General features: G+C 36.0%; 2 protein-coding genes across 3 annotated transcripts in view; both read right to left on the bottom strand.

Annotated features, from left to right (window-relative positions):
* slc27a4 (solute carrier family 27 member 4) overlaps positions 1 to 10,015 on the bottom strand; it is a 33,459-nt gene extending 23,444 nt beyond the window's left edge. The window contains exons 1-7 of one of the 2 annotated variants that reach the window (XM_077243144.1): positions 9,669 to 10,015; positions 6,880 to 7,041; positions 3,762 to 4,156; positions 2,309 to 2,467; positions 811 to 880; positions 605 to 696; positions 244 to 353 (exon numbers count right to left, since the gene is read on the bottom strand). In XM_077243144.1, coding sequence (XP_077099259.1) covers positions 244 to 353; positions 605 to 696; positions 811 to 880; positions 2,309 to 2,467; positions 3,762 to 4,156; positions 6,880 to 7,040 — 987 coding nt within the window. In that variant the 5' untranslated portion in view covers position 7,041; positions 9,669 to 10,015. Of the gene's footprint in view, positions 1 to 243; positions 354 to 604; positions 697 to 810; positions 881 to 2,308; positions 2,468 to 3,761; positions 4,157 to 6,879; positions 7,042 to 8,742; positions 8,769 to 9,668 lie in introns of those variants that run through there. The other variant, XM_077243145.1, reaches the window with a different exon arrangement.
* A 1,351-nt stretch (positions 10,016 to 11,366) lies between these two features.
* On the bottom strand, positions 11,367 to 14,681 carry swi5 (SWI5 homologous recombination repair protein). The gene is made up of 5 exons (XM_077243143.1): positions 14,412 to 14,681; positions 14,258 to 14,318; positions 13,964 to 14,073; positions 12,160 to 12,254; positions 11,367 to 11,795 (listed from the first exon to the last, which is right to left on the bottom strand). Exons 1-5 carry the CDS (start codon positions 14,513 to 14,515, stop codon positions 11,731 to 11,733), a joined length of 435 nt encoding a protein of 144 aa, XP_077099258.1. The 5' UTR covers positions 14,516 to 14,681; the 3' UTR covers positions 11,367 to 11,730.
* Between the last annotated feature and the right edge of the window lie 3,067 nt (positions 14,682 to 17,748).

Raw genomic sequence — 17,748 nt, 5'->3', positions numbered from 1 at the left:
TTGAAAACTGTTCTGCTGCTTCATATTTTTGTGGAAACTGTAATACATTTTTTTCTCATGATTCTTTGATAAATAGAATATTCATAAACAGCATTTATTCAAAATCTAAATCTATTGTAGCATAAATATATTTACTGTCACTTTTGATCAATTTAATACATCTTCGCTGTAATTTGCTGTAAAAACTATAGGCAAATTAATTTCTTGAATATTCCATAATAATCCATATATTCCATTACTCACCGTGCAGTTGTATTTGATACAGTCATCCCAGAACTTTGATGCACTGAACTTCTTCCTGATCACTACAGTCATTCCATGGATCAGGCACTGGCCAACTCCCACGATGTTTCCTGTCACAGAGAACAACTCTGACCTCAGAACAAACCTATTGATTACTCTCACAAATATAAGTCGGGTAAACCAATAAAATATAAACAAACTAATTGATTTTTCTCAATACAGCATTGGACTCAAGGATCTTATGTAGACATCCATCTAAACAATCCACAAAACTAGCACAGGAAGTAGCCTGAACCAGACTGTGACAGGAAGTGCACATATCATGAAGGTGTAGAGCAGTGATGTGTGTTCGGTGATGTACCTGCTGAGTGGTAAAGTGGTAAGCAATCATAAAGCACATCCTCAGACTTCATTCTGAAACCATAGTACACCAAGGCAGCCATGCGGTAATACCTGAGGAAAGACGGGGTGAAAAACAGGGAGTTTGATTCATTGAGAGAGAAAAAAGAGAAAGCAAGGAACAAGAGACTGAGAAATTTAAAAAAATTAACACTGTCATACACTTACCGGCTATGTACAACGATAGCAGCTTTTGGCATCCCAGTGGTTCCCGACGTGTAAATGTAAAAAAGGCGATCTAGAAGCAAAGAAGAAGAAAAAACTATTAAACATAGTTGGTAATGTGATTTATGGGCCAGATTTACTAAGTGCTTGTGCCAGTCACTAGTCAATTACTATGAAATACTCGTCAAATTGACTAATGCACTAGTCAATTTACTGGTTTTTGCACCATGTTTTACCACCCCAAAAAAGTATGCCTTAACCTATTTTGCACTTGACATGACGGCATCGGTGTTCTTTAATTTGTGTATTGTCAGTTGATCAGGCTCAGAACTTTCCACTCCCACCGGCACTTTATGGGATTTGCGGGCTCACACTAATTTGCCGGCTCACACTAATTTGCCATGTTTAGTAAATCTGGCCCCTGGTTGGTAATGTGACTTCACATCCTAAAAGGCCTGTTTAAGTCAAATGCAACAAAACAAAAAGAATGGATATATTCAGACTGAGTTCAATGCCAAATTTTCATAATTCTCTGAAAATATGGCCTTAAATTGCATGTATATTATTTCAATGTAAAACAGCTGTTTTCTATGTGAATATATAGTACAGTGTAATTTATTCCTGTGATCGAAGCTGAATTTTCAGCATCATCACTCCAGTCTTCAGTGTCACATGATCCTTCAGAAATCATTCTGATATGATTTGATGCTCAAGAAACATTTATCATTATTATCAATGTTGTGTTTATGTACACACATACAGTCAAACGAAAATTATTCAGACACCTTCAACATTTCTCACATTATCACAGTTTATTCGCTATAGACAGAATAAAAACTATTATTTAAAAAATGGTAATAAAATATGACAAGAACTTGAAGTTATCAAATCAGTTGATATTTCACTGGTTCTGGCCATCCTTCTGTTAAACTGTCTCACGACGGAATTAGGTTGAATATCTGTCAGCTGTTAAATATAACTACATAATTAGATAACACCAATTTAGGTCAACCAATTTCTACGCAATGCTTCATTTTGTTCAGTCTGTGGTGTAAAAAGATCGCATTAGCAATTATAGAAAAAACACTTAAGCAAAACATGGTCAGGTCAAGGTGTCTGAATAATATTTGGTCCCAAATTTTTATACATTTTACTGGTAGAAGAATTTTTGGGTATAATATGTCACAGTTTACTTTATTTTGCTATCCTCACTTAAATAAATGAACTAATAGTGTCCTGCACCCACTAATAAAAAAATATCTGGTCCAATATCTGGTGTCTGAATAATTTTTGGTTTGACTTTTATATATATATATATATATATATATATATATATATATATATACACGCACGCACGCCACCCGCACACACACGTCATGTGTGGGGATCATTCAGCATATGGGGAGAAAAAGCTTTGAACTAAAAAACAGGGTGGCTCTGTTCCAATGGACAGGAGCTCATAGGCCTTAAATGGTGGCAAGTCTATGTTGGATTATCTTGCCTGTGAAGCTGCGATCTGGTTGTCTGGGCTGGTTTGTAGGTGTCGCCTCCAGCAGTGGCTCTAGATGCTCCGTCCCTTCAGGAACGCGCTTAGGGTCCCATTCTCCAGAGCAGAACAGCTTAACAGTCTTTCCCATGGAGCTGTGCACCTCACACATCGCTGAGACATTTAAAGAGCGAGAGAAATAGTTGAATACATCACAGACACAAATAATGCAACAAAATGAGCCTAGAAAATTCTTTAGAGAAAGCACAGGACAAGAAAACGCCCAACAATGTGAAATCGATAAGAAACGAAGCTGACTCAACATGGCATGCTTTATGAGTCAGTATCCAATTACTTAAGAGACAACTAGGAAACTCGGTTTCATTAGGATTTTGCTTCCTTTCCTGACCTCAGTGACATTCTTTCACTATGAGTTACAGGCAGTGACCTCTGCCCAAGATAGATCTTCACTCTATGCTACTTATTCATTGTTTCTCTAGAGTTCACATACTAATCTTTGTCCAAGTGCCACTTCCTTATTTGCTTCTTGTGGTGCAACACTTCTGAACCGCTGCCTCAACCGATAATATATTGAGGCAAATCTTATCCATAAAATGCAAGCCTCATGCTTAAAGTCAATATGAAATCAACTGACACTATTGACATTCAACTACACATTCTTGGTATATTATTGTGCAAGATACACCAGTGCACCTCATAAAAAAAAAAAATACAAAGACATTTTTTTATTTAGACAAAATGTATTACAATCGTCCACCTCCAAAATGTCTTTTCGATGTCACCAAGTACCCAATTTTTTTCTAAAGTACCCGATTCCATTTTGGTATGTAATGAACACAATCCAATTAGTTCCAGAGATGAATAAAAATGAATATCCTACGGTGGCCGAGAGAGCTTAACGGGCTGCACCCGAAGGAAACACATGCCAGTAAAAAAAAAAAAATTCCCAGCAAATGAAGAAAAAATCTTAATCAGTTTGACAACACATGTGCTGCAAATACTCACAACGCAACCAAATACAGAAGCGCACTGCAAATACTCACAACAAACATACGATCAAGTTTCTATTTGATTGAGTTGCAAGTATTTGCAACGTGTTTCTGTATTTGGTTGCGTTGTGAATATTTGCAGTGCGTTTCTGTATTTGGTTGTGTGGTGAGAATTTGTGGTTCAGTTGATTCACTGTTTCGAAGTGCTCTAAACTGCACACGCTGGTGGACTTTGGGAGTTTAATACGTGCTACGAATCACTGGTTCGAAACAAATGATTCGCTGAGGTTTCGCCGCTTCACAAAGTGAATTTATCATTTCAAAACAGTTTGCTACATTTTGTTAGTAGCAGCATGGGTAGGTAACTAATTTATCAAAAGTGTAGCTTGATTGTGGAATAACTGATATAAATTAGGAGTAGTTTCCTCATCTCTGATAACGATCAAATCACTTCTCACCATCTGTTAGCTCACTGCCGAAGACCACCGCTTTGGCGCTGGAGATGTTGACACAGTGAACCAGGGCCTCCAGTCTCAGGTTGAAGTTGATGAGTGCTGCCTCCACTCCGATCTTGGCCATGCCCAGCCAGAGCCCCACGTACTGAGAGCGGTTCTCCATGAACAGAGCCACAACATCGCCTTCCTTGAAGCCCCTCTGGAGAAGAAAGTTAGCCACGCGGTTGGAGTAATCGTCAAGCTCCTTGAAGCTCCATTTCTCGCCCGTTCCTTCGAAAATCAGAGCCGTCTTGTCACCGTATTTCTTGAGGGACTTGGCAAAAAGTTTGGGAATGGTGTTGCGTTCACGTAGGTGCTTTTTGACATTCAGCTTCACCCTCAGCAACACACTGGCTGCACTGTAAAAGAACACAAAAGAATTGATGGTACTATTCTGGACAATTTTTAAAACATCAACTTTGAGTTTTGGTTGAACTCTTCATTTAAAATAGACACACTACTTTAAAAGTTCAGAATGATTAGGATATTTTTATGTTTTTGAAAGTCTCTTCTGTTCAACAAGGCTGCATTTATTTTAATTTAAAAAAAATACAGTAAAACAGTAATATTGTGAAATATTATTACTATACATTTAAATAGAAAAGTTATTTTAAATTGTAAAATGTAATTTATTCCTGTGATCAAAGCTGAATTTCAGCATCATCACTCCAGTCTTCAGTGTCACATGATCCTTCAGAAATCATTCTAATATGATGATTTGACGCTCAAGAAACATTTCTGATTATTATCAGTGTTGAAAACTGTTGCGCTGCTTCATATTTATGTTGAGACTGTGATACATATTTTTTTCAGGATTCTTTGATTAATAGAAAGATCAAAAGAACAGCATTTATTTGAAATATAAATCTTTTGTAACTTTAAAAATGTCTTTACTGTCACTTTTGATCAATTTAATGCATCTTTGCTGAATTAATTAATTTATATATATATATATTTTACATACCCAAAACATTTGAATGGTAGTGAATCATGGTCATGCACAGCAAAACCGTTTTAAACATTGATAATTATCAGAAATGTTTCTTGAGCATCAAATCTGCATATTAGAATGATTTCTGAAGGATCATGTGACACTGAAGACTGGAGTAATGATGCTGAAAATACAGCTTTGATCACAGGAAACATTGAAATTTTACAATATATAACGGCCATTTTAAATTGTAATAATATTTCACAATATTACTGTTTTACTGTAATTTTGATCAAATAAATGCAGCCTTGGTGAGCAGAAAAGACTTCTTTCAAAAACATAAAAAAATTATTATAATTATACCAAATTTTTGACCAGAACTTTACAACATTTTCTACATTTAATGTTTAGGTTTAATGCATATAATCATGTTTAATGATAATGATAGTTATTCTGGTCTCATCAACTTCTGGCTTAAGTGACAAATAACAAAGTGGTAAGTGGAAAGAAGTAGACACTCACATAGCTAAAAGCAGTGATCCCTGTCCCATAAGAGTTCTTACATCCATTAACAGCTATCCTAAAAGCCTCCATCCTCCAATCCAGGCACTTACAGAGTAATCTGTGCTGTATGAAAAGATAAACCCACACCTCCAGGACCTGAGGTGGAACTGAACTCCATAAGCCCCAGCACTTGCTACAACCAGCGGCAAAACTGTGATTTTTAGAAGTTTTGCCTTGTTTGCTAATCAAACATAGAAGTTCAGGGGGGGGGGCCCTCCTCAAAGCCTTAAGATACTTAGCAATCACGCTTCAAATTGCCCAATTCACAGTTGAAAATCAGCCAGGAATAACCCAGAAACCCACTTCAAACACTTGTTCCACCTAAAACTCATAGCTCGTAATACAGGAATGTGTGGTTGTATTTGTTGAGGAACTTCTTTAAGGGTGGATTCCCACTTGTAGTTCGTTTGCTCATTATGTCCGGCCCCCCCTCCAAAAAAAAAAAAGTGTTCACATTTTTAACACCGAACCTAAATAATAAATGTGCTCGCTGTATGTGCGTCACACAAATGAAGATCTGCTGTGAGGAGACATGGCAACATCATGACTATGACGAGAATTTTTTTTGTTCTTGAGCATACATCTTTTCAGTGGTTTCGGTCCTCTTGTTTGGTGCATCAGGGTTCAGATGGCAGAGTTCACACTTACTCAAATGAACCGCACTAACAGAGCAATCGCACCAGAGTTCGCTTTAATCAAACCAAACATGCCACGTGTGAACACACACTTGATGTAACTGTTCATCCTGATTGAAAGGGCCCAGAAGAATAAATTATGTGATCTTTATACACAAAACCATTAATCAGATTTATTTTATAAATGTCTTTATGAGTCTGTTAAGACTGTCAACATTAATGTCAACATTTTTTACTTTTAATACTTTAAGAATAATCAAAATATCTTCCCCTTCCTCTTGCAGCATCTCTTCTCTTCTCTCATTTTTACTGGCATGAGGTCAGGCCAACCTGTCACTCACATGAGATCCACCAATAGCAAACCACAACTATCCAACCAATTCCCACGGACAAAATCAAGTCAACTTTTACATTTGTTCTGGTCCGAGAAGCAGTTCCACTTGGATAAACGTCACAATAGGGAAGACATTTAAAGCACAACTATTGTTTCATGCTAATTTAAGACCCATTTTTCCTAAAAAATCTAAAAGTTAATTTTTAACTTGATAAAAAAAAAAAATATATATATATATATATATATATATATACACAATTTTTTATTTTATTTTTTATTCTCAGAGTAAAGAAATATTACAATTAGTTAAATTACATTTGACAGACAGTGAGCTCTGACATATTGCGAGGGTGTTGAAACTCAATACGGTTTAAAAACATCCAAATAGTTGGTTTAGAAAATGTCCAGCGCTGGAATCTAAATGAAGTGTGGCAAGCTAAAACAAGATAGGTTTGATTTATTTGACTTGTTTTTTGTCACTATAGAATTTCCATACTTTTCACTGCATTTCAGAGTTTTGATGACTTCAAAAAAGTGGAAAAGTACATAAAAAGTATATTCATATTATAGTATATAAAAAAAGCACGCTAAAATGGATATTATAACATATAAACTTACTGCAAATCCCGATATATGGTCTTTGAAAACACATGGATGGACTTCCATCCTCCAGAACCCAGGTAGAAAATGAAAATGGATGGTAGGACCTGGAACCAGGGCAGGCCGGCGAACAGCCGGAGAAGGAAGAGAAGAGCCGTGGAGCACGCCAACCGCAACATCCTGACACACACAAAACACATACAGCACCACAGTCATTCACACAGCAATTTCAACATCATTTATCAACATTTCATTATTGCATTAATATTTTATTGGGCCTTTTAAAAAAAAGACTGTGATAAAAGTTAGAACAATCATTATAAACCTGATAATTACAATGGTTGATATGCAAAACTCTTGCCTTAAATCTACAGATTGTGAGATTAACAAGATAAGACACTTAATCATTTCAAGACAAGATAGGAAACAGATCTTTGACCATATAAATATATGTTAAAGGTATACCAGTCCAGAGTACTCATATTATCTTACTCAAGAAAAGTCAGTAACTTAAGTTTCCAGATTTGTTTGTTTGGACAGTAAATCCTACATTTATTTTGAAATATTTATTTAAATGATGCTGTTCATCACACATTTGATATATTATGCATATGAAGGATATTATTACAGATACTGATGGAGGATAACCGGACTGTTTTTATGTTTCCATATTTCTGATGTGCAATGAAGATGGATACAAACAAATGTGATAAATAAAGGTAATTCATTAAAATGCTCCTTTACATTAAAGTGTATTGACGTGTTTCTAGGCCTTCTTGTCCACTAACACACCTGTAAAGTAACTAGGGTGGATTAAATGTCAGGCAACAGAGATATTTGATCTGTACGATCCTTTTCTACAGCTCATCTGAATTCAGCAGAAGCTTTACCTGCTGAATTACCAGTCACATCACATGTTCTCTATGGCCAACTATATAGGGGACACCGGGGCTAGTTGTCACATAGGAAATCTGCCACAAGGGCTTTCTTGCACTATCTGTAAGGTTTTGAGTCCAAAGAACAATTACACAAATGTATGTTTTTTTTAGCAGTGGTTTTGTTCCTTGCTTTCAAACATCTACTTCAAAACAGGAGATAAATAGGAGTTGTTTTTATCTACTATTTTAATCTACTGACAGCCTAAAATGTAAATTTTAACTCAAAAACACAAGGTGTATGGTATTTGCAAAACAAATAGATGGACTATAACTATATAATGAATTTTGATTTGATTATTTATGAATTATTTATTTATTTAGAATTATGCATGCAGCTTAATAATTATACAATTTATTAATTTATCAATTTCTTTTGACCAAAAGTTTGTAATCTTGTCCATTTTTACAGCTTGATGAATTCTTTTTGTTTCATATAGGTTTTACTGTTCAAATTAGCAGAAAAAGACAGTTTCCACTGTGACAACGAACTAACCACAATATGGTATAACAAGCCACGTTGTAGGTAAACAAACTGTATAACAGTGGAAATAAATAAAATGGAAAATACTTTCCATTCAAGAATTCTATACAGAAACGGAAATAAAACCCACTCTGTGAAATGCTCACTGGAGTAGAAGTGTGACAACTAGCCCCGGTCTGATTAACCTATAGATAATAAGCCATTTCATTCACACATTCTCATTCACGGACAGAAGTGATGTTAACACATCGTCATACGTTTTCGATACAGCAGGAAAATCCAACAATGCGCGGCTGTCTATCGTGAAGGATGCTGGGGAGAATCCACCCGCCCCGCGTGGTAACGTCTACTCGGCCTCGGTCCTGTGACCGTGAGTTGTTGTAGCAAGAAAAAACGATAGACGTGCTGTGGGTGCGGATGGCTATTTAAGCAATGCAGAAGAGCCATCATCATAATCATTACCGCAGAGACCTGCTTCGTTGCTCCACCCGGAAACCTGAGCGAGCACATTGGATTGTACAGCACTAACGGACTGATTTCCGCGATTCGGCTCTTTCGAACAGTTCATTTCAAAGATTCAGCGATTCTCTTACGCCATGATCACACGTTCGCGGTATTACATCCTATTGCTGTTTAGAACAAAAATATAACTTGCATTTACAATAAACAATACTAAAATTGGCATCTCTCAGAAATGTTTTAGCTTGTACATTCCATTTTTTATAAACAACTTTCAAATATGTGTTGATACAACTGTCATTCAATCAAATGGCAAACAATTCAAATACGTTTCTGTGGTATTTCTGGGCTCATTCTGAATCGGTCAAAAGAGTGAGTCTGTGAGTTGTTGATTCCAGAACCGCGAACGAACAACTCAGTCCGTTTTAGTGATTCGGTTGAAAAAACGAGTCGTTGGAGATTCGAACATCAGTACAGCACTGCAGTACACTGAGCTTCACTCGACTGATACTGTTACAATCACAAGATATATTATAAGGATTTTACACAGTCAGACTATACATTATAGCATGTGTCTATACGACCAAGTTTATACAGCAATAGACCTATATCAGTAACGTTAACGGTTACGCTGCGTTATTTGATGTGCGTGTTTTATATTTTTTTTATTCAAAAAGCCCAGTGCGGATATCTGACATCCTATATCCCTTTATCTGGATTACCAGCAATAAACTGTTACATATGAGACCGCATCCATCAGCAAACATGAACAGGACACACTGTACACTGTTGTTATTGTAAAAATCGGAAAATGCATCTTTAACTGGCAGTTGACATCTGCGTTCATGACGATTAATGATACAGGAGATGCCGGAAATGGACAATGGTTAAAATATTTGGCATGTAGGTGTCTGTGGTCCAGGAAATACCTTAATATTGGTCTCCGTGGTCACAACAACGTGTGTATAATGGCAGAAGTGGAAACTGTTCCTTACGATCCCACCTTGATCGGCTTAAGCGAAACCTCCACAGCGTTTACCTGTGCTGAGACGCACGCGCCGGTGTGTAACGGCCGCACGCCTGCCTTTTACCTACCGCAGCTTCTTTGGTAGACTTTGCCCCCGTTTATTTCATTTTTCATTATTATCTGTTATCGCTTCATTGTAACGATGGCATGTAGCGCTGATAATTCCAATGACCTTATAATTTTCTTACTTGAGCCCGCCTTCTCTCTATTCGCCGGTGCAGATGCGTATATATTGATTGACAGCTCTTTGAACCAATGGCGTTCTCGGAGTGCTGCCATTTCTCTCAGTAAAGGCGGGACTTAAAGTCCTGTCGAGGAAATGTGGCCCAGCCAGCGAATCATCACGACAGTTTCCGCTGCTGTAAAGCAGCTCTGCAGGACCATGAGGCATGGTGGAGGAGAAGGAGGTGGGCTTTTGTCAGATATCTGTCCGTCTGCTGGTCATTGTGATGGCAGAAATTAAAATGATGTAATGTATATGGTATTTCGAATGTGTTATGAGACATGCTTTTTACTTGTGCATTGGAAATGACTATAATGGAGACGAGGATGTTGTTTTTAATCAAAATGCATGAAACACTGCTAATTTAACTTACGTACTGTTTCTTTGGAAACTGTCTTTATTCTTTCTTAATGTGTGTTTTTGGTTTTTATTGTGCACAACTAGTGCTTAATACTTTACAGAAAAACTCTGTCCTAATAATCTTACAAATAACTCTAAATACCAGCCCTGCTACTAAAGCAATTTACCTTTTTGGCTGAGGTCACAAATCCCTTATCCTTAAATGGTTATGGATACCATTTTATGTTGGCATGCTTTGCCTAACAAATACATTTTCAAATCAACAATTTATGCTTTATTTAAACTGATCACACTATTTGCCATTGTATACATTATGTTCTATTATGTCCAAGAATGGTCAGTGGAAATAACAAGTGGTAATAGAAGCAAACAGAAATTTCTTGATTCAATTTCATTCGGTATATCCAATTCACCGTGGATATCATGTTAGATAGCAAAAAGCATTTTACAACTGTCTGCAAAGTGAGGCAATCTGCTATCAGTGTAGCAGATGGCTTTATCTATTGTTATCCAAAATATTGACAGTCCATAAACCTCTATCATAACTTCCATAAAGTGTATTTAGTTCAACTTTCACACAGTTGAATTAGTTCTTGTAAGATAAAACCTTTGAGCAACCACACAAATGTGGCATATACACTTTGAAATACACACATTTGCTTGTTTTACAGTAAAACAATGAATAGTAAAGCAAAATTGGACCCAACAGCTATACATAGTTCAATCAATTTGCCATAGCACTTGTTTAAAGTAATCGTTAACCCATAAACGAACATTTACTCTCTGACACGTTGTACCAAACCTTTATGACTGACTTTCTTCTGTGGAACACAAAAAGAGATGTTTTGAAAAATGCTCATGCTCCTCTTTTTCATACAATGAAAGCTTATAGTGAAAAGTGCAAATATGAGTTGTGTGAACACTGAACCTTCACAAGTTTCATCTCATCTCATTTTTGGTTGCACTGAGAAAGAAAGCCATACAGGTTTGAAACTGTGTAAATGATGACAAATGTAATTTTTGGGTGAACTAGTCCTTTAATTCAACAGAATTAGATGACAATCTCTCTCATGCAGAATAACACCTTCCATTTGGTTCAAAGACAATGTGAGGAAAACCATGCAGAGATAAACATTGAGGCAATTCTTCTCACAATATTGACAGAAACCTTTCCATTTCTTTGAAGCTTAATATGTATCATGGAATTAGTTTGACAGAGATTAAGCATGTTCATTTCACTGAAACTTCTTAATTTTACTCATTCAGCACAAGAGCATGAAGAAAACAATACTAACGGCTGTATTTGTTATAAATAAAAAGATAAAACACGAACAGTATTATGAAGCCTTCCAGTTATTCCATCTCCTCTCATGAAGCTCAGTCAGTCTTCCAACTCAAGGCCAAAGTGACTGTATAAGTCTCGTGTGGTCACTCCACGCTGGCCAGCTGAGAGGGACAGAGAGACAGTTGTCAGTGGTCACATGATGTGGCACAGACCCCCTCTGACCCTCAGACCATCTGAAGTCACAGAGCAGGCAAGAAACTCATCTTGCAGGGAGTCTGAAAGGGTCCATTATATCACAGAACACAGTGGTAATACTGGAGGATGCCATTATCATAATCTTGACACTAGAGAGAAATGCCAAGCGTATGGAGGCTGTAATCCACTTATATGAGTGGGATGGGAGAAGTGTGTAGGCCACAAGTGTTTATGAACATGAGCGATTATCACGGTATGAAATGTTTTTAAGTTGGTATCAGACACCGTTGCATTTACTATTAAACAGACGATTAATCCATCAAGTCTTACCTAGTGTGCCCAGTAAAGTTTGTCCGATGTCTTTGATGTCATTGTATTCGTGCAGCAGGTCTATGTGCTGATCCAGCTCTTGTACAACAAATCCTCTGTAAATACAAGAAGAGAGTAACACAAGCTCAATTTAATCTGACAATAAATAACAATGAAACACTTTAATGAAAAATTGAGTTATCAGCAAACGATCTAAACGGACCATATTATGCGTGAATGTTTTAGATTTTAATAAAAATAAATTGTTACACAGTTACTGTATTACTGAAGAACGCTCAAAATAAAGCACACAAGTCACATTTTAAAGAGTTAGTTTACTTGACATAATTTCTGCCATGAAAACTCTAAGATGTTTGGCATGGAAATGGATATGACAATGTTGATATGTTTGGTCTTGGCGGAATAGATCTGCTATGCTGCTGCTGCTAATTAAGTACGGGACTTGCTACTGCCAATACATAGTTTCATGACAGAACTTAGGTCACATTTACACATAGCCAGGTATTTAGAGAAACTAATATTTCCCCCCCTCCTTTTTCAATAATAACATCGTGCACACAACATCGTTTAAAAAAAAAAAAAAGTAATTTACATCAACCCGCATAAATACGCCGTTGAGCGGCATCATAACTATGCCAAACTGGGCGCTCACATGACGTTAAGCATTTTCTGACGCATAATGTGACGTTTGAGAACCTAAAACCCTGTTTCTCCAAGTTGACATGGCAACACATAACCACCCTTATCAGAAATCTCCATTTTGGCCGGAGTTTTTAGAAATAATTGTTTTCTGTGATAAAAACGGGGTTCTGTCCCTTCATTGATAGTCAACGCAATTACTACTTTGACACTTCAAAAAGTTCATAACGAGATTGCAAAAAAAATCTATATGAATTAAATGGTTTAGTCCACATTTTTTGAAGAGACAGGACCGTTTTATATGATGAACAGATTTAATTTAGGCTTTTATTCAAATATAAACATTGATCAGCTTATATAAACCGAACAGAAGTTCAAATGTGTACCTCATTGGTTCTTGCAGAAGCTCAAACGTGCTGCGTTACACGAGAACGAACCTCATTGGTTCTCGCTCTCTTCCGTTTAACATTACATATGTACACAACGAGTGCATTGATCAATGTTTATATGTGAATAAAAACCTAAATTCAACCTGTTCCTCTTCAGAAAATTCTGACTAAACCTCTCAATTCATATGATCATTAACTTTTCAAAGTGGTAGTGTAGACTCTAGACTGTCAATGGAGGGACAGAAATCTCTTTAAAATATCTTAATTTGTGTTCTGAAGATAAACGAAAGTCTTACAGGTTTGGAACAAATTTTGTGAACTTTCCTTTAAGTTATTTTAATCCTGTAAAGCCTGACCTATGAATATAAAGTCAGAAAAATCTACTTTTTTGAAATACAGTTTTGATCATGTTGATAGATTAAAGGCCTTATACATTTGTGTATAAAATATGATACAGTAGGCGGTATAGTGTTAATGATGCTGCTTTCATTATTTTATTTTGGAGCTTTTGGAGTTTTGTGTTCCACAGAAAAAAAAGAAACATTAGGATGAATAAATAATAGCAACATTGTATGGGTGAATTATTCCCTTTTAAAAATATGCATATGATTTTTAAAACAACTTTAATGGAAGCCAATTAATGTGTCTCAGTCTCCCGTTGTGTTTTTGTGACCTTCCACCCACAAAATAATTGTAAACCTCATATTCTATAGTATCTTCAGTATGAACAAACAACAGCATCTCTTGCATCTCTCTTTCCCACATTCACTACCTACTCTTTTTCCAACAAGGCGATCTCTGAATCCAGCCGATCAAGTGTTTTCTTTAGCTCTTTGACTTCTTCCTCAGGACACAAGGGAGATTTCACCATACTAGGCTTCTGGACCTAAGACAACTCACCACATATCCAAATAAACCTTAATTCATCTGTTATCAGTTATCAAACTCCCATGAATATTGATTTCTACCTCTAGGCATCATATCACAGACTTTTAATCTGCTAAAATCACATAGTATACAATAACGTTAGTCCTCTTAATACATTTGATTCAATAATAGACTTTACGTACAGGAGATTTAAAACCTGAATTGACGCTCCTAACGTTAACGTTACATCTGGAATCCACAGGTCTGCATGGAATAAACAAACGTTGCTAATCATGATGAAACAGACTTTCTTAAGATTTTAATTCTTAAATCTTTAGAGTCGATATATTTGTTTACCTTCTTCTTACAGACACGCCCCCTTGTCTTGGAGTAACTTTGTCGTGCGCATAGTCTAAAATGGATTTGGTTTTCATTTCTAGTTCCGCCGCGGTCGCATTCATTTCTTCAAAATCCACGTTGAGTGTTCTAACGGGTGGATTATAATATTTTAATATGCGAACAACTGATTTATGCGAGTTCTGAGCATTTATTAACGAGACGCTCTTTAGCCGTACACACTAACTCGCGTGTTGTTTCTGTTGAATAAATCCGCGCCTTGTAGCGTCACCACACACAATCGCTCTGATTGGTCCGCTCTGATATGAGCGTTTGGATTGGTCCATTGATGCACTTCCGGTGCACAACTTCAACTTGCTGACAGATGTTTTTTTCTGTAAACAGATGTCGGAAACTTTGTACTATTATTTTTAGTTGTATTTATGCTAAATCATTTTAGTCTTCATTTTTTAAATTAATTTATTTTAAAGAGTTTTTACAAAATTATTATCAAAACTGGTACAATGGTCTTGTTTATGGATTGTTTTGGCAAATCACATACATAGGGTAAAATATATGTAAATTGTACTATATTGTTTTCCACTGACTCATATACATATAAAAATGTATTTATATAAAGATCAACAGCATCCTTGCTATTGCGATATGACTGGGGATTTTTTGTAAGATGTAAAGGGCGTTTTTAATAGATTGTTATGTTTTGTAACTGTATATTAATTTTTAATGTATTAATTTTATATATCATTACACTGGGAATGTTAAAAGTTTCGAAAATAACTATATGGGTTTTGTTATGTTGCAAATCAATAAACATTACAGACAGGATACATGAGTAGGATACATAAACCAGTTCCATATTTTGTTGGTAGATGGCGGCATTTCACAGTTTATGCAAAGTGTGCCTAGGGTGACTATGGAACATTAGGTCATGATTAGTAGGCTATTTCAAATATCTAATTTGGAACGAAATTATTCGTTTATCAACATTTTAGAAATTAAAGCACAAAACAGTGTTTAAAAAAGAACTTAGGCCTAGGTCTAGTAACACACTGCTTACAAGAGACAAAAATGTGTTGTATTGTATAGTCTCACTATAGTGAGTAAAGTAATGGGCAATTGATTGTGGGACATAAAGTGACTGACAGTCACTTTCAATTGTTGGAAATGTTCTCATTGTGCACCAAACATTAATTTAAAAATGCTTCACTTACATTTACACTCATAACCTGAATTTCACCCAAAGACAACGGATAATGAAGTGTGTTAGTAATATCAGTAATTTATAGAATATTTCAATCCATGTTAAAGAATGAAAACACAAACTGAAGACTGTCTTGTAATAAATATTTCAGTATGCAGAAGTAAAAGTGGGGTCCATTGAACAGTGTTTGGATACTGATGAGGGCACGACACCACTGACCACTGCACACAATTAAAGTGTTCTTTAATTTGATTAACAAACTGTATAATGTGGAAGGATAGTATCTTAGTACAGCAGCACGGAATAGGAGCTAAACTTTACACAAAGAACTATAATGGATAAAATCACAACGACACTATAAGGTGTTGCTATGTGGTTGCTAAGGTGTTCTGAGTGTTTTTAGTTTAACACGTTGACTGCTGCAATACACGAGTGATATGAGTTATTACACGTTCTTTGAGAAGACTTCAGTTTCAGAGGAAAGAACCAGGAGGTGGAAATTTACTTTGTGCTGCAGATTTCCCCTGACATTTAGATGTAGTTATCGGGGAAGCTGTTAAACTTTATCACCTATGCCAGTGTTTCAGAGTCTCTGCTGCACAGGGACAAACAGCAGGAATGAACTGTGTGAAAGACAGTAGTACATCAAACACTTGATCTGTCGCTTGTGCTTGTCTGAATGGATGCGTTATGACGTCTAGGCCTGTACGATTTACCATTCACAACATACTTGGAGAAGAAATTATAGAAGTCTTTGTTCAACAAGATGATATGGAGACTGACAGTATGGACAATGTATATATATATATATATATATTGTAACGTGATGCGGTGAAGGCAGATATGAGGCTGGATCCAAACGCAGTGTACACGCTTTATTTAAACAAACTATAAACTTAAACAGAGACTCAGAACGTGGAACAAGAAAACTTTACACAGGGAACGACCCACACTCACGTTAATCCTGAAACATACAACTCACCAAGACAGGGCAGAAACACAGGGCTTAAATAATCAGGGACAAACGAGCTAACAGGATAACAAGGGGGCGTGGGAAAATCAGAAACACCTGGGAAAACTAATGAACAAGACAGGGAAACAAAGAACATGACAGGACACAAACCCACATCGTGACATATATATATATATATATATATATATATATATATATATATATATATATATATGCTCAACTCCTTACTTCCCTGTTGAATAGTCAAATATAAGATAAACACATTATTATAACTCAGTTAGCTGATGATACCACACTCTTTTTAAAAAACGACTTGCAGATCCCTATTGCTCTTGGTCTTATTAAAAGTGTTCTCAAAAGCTTCTGGTTTATCTTTGAATTTAGATAAATGTGAACTCCTTCCATTAAAGTCTTGTTCTGCTCCATTCCTGCACAATATTTCTGTTATGTCTCGAGTGAATTATTTGCGTGTTACAATTTGTCAAGATGTCAATGCGAGAGGGAAATGAAACTTTGATCCAGTAATTACTAAAGCTAAGAAAAAGTTAAATTCCTGGCTCCAAAGAGACTTGTCTTTGCTTTTCTCCTCGCCAAAGCGGAGGGTGTTTCTAGATTGATCTACCCTTTTGCTTCTTTAAAAAATACGTTTAAGATTTATTGGTTGATGCAGTTCTTAAATGATTCTGATTCCATAAGGAATGCTATTTCCAATTATATTTTTTCTGAAGTTGGTGGTCTCCCCTTTCTGTTAGTATGTAATTATAATATCTCTAAGTTCCCCATCAAATTGTCACATTTCCATAAGTAGGTGCTATTGGCCTGGCAATTGATTTACAAACATAATTTTAGTCCCCACAGGTATTTTATTTGGAATAACCATGATATCCGACTATATAAAAAAAAAATATAAAAATATATAGCCTATAAAAATAAAACACTTTTCTTTTCAGATTGGTTTAATAATAATATTCTTTTGGTTTCTCAACTTGTAAATTCAAATGGCCATTTGTTTTCTTATTCTGAATTCTTAACTAAATATTGTATTCCTGTCACTCCACGAGACTTATATTGATGGATGTCATCCCTAGTGGAGCTATTGCACTTTTAAAAAACTCAGCTGATTCTTTACTCTCTTCTACCTCTTGGATACATCCTTGCCAGAC

Source organism: Siphateles boraxobius, unplaced genomic scaffold (genome assembly GCF_051911475.1).
Source record: "Siphateles boraxobius isolate OS27281-9 unplaced genomic scaffold, OSU_SipBor_1 25, whole genome shotgun sequence".
Taxonomy (NCBI): Eukaryota; Metazoa; Chordata; class Actinopteri; order Cypriniformes; family Leuciscidae; genus Siphateles; species Siphateles boraxobius.
The sequence above is the reverse complement of the archived record's forward strand: the minus strand, read 5'-3'. Positions and strand labels throughout refer to the sequence as shown.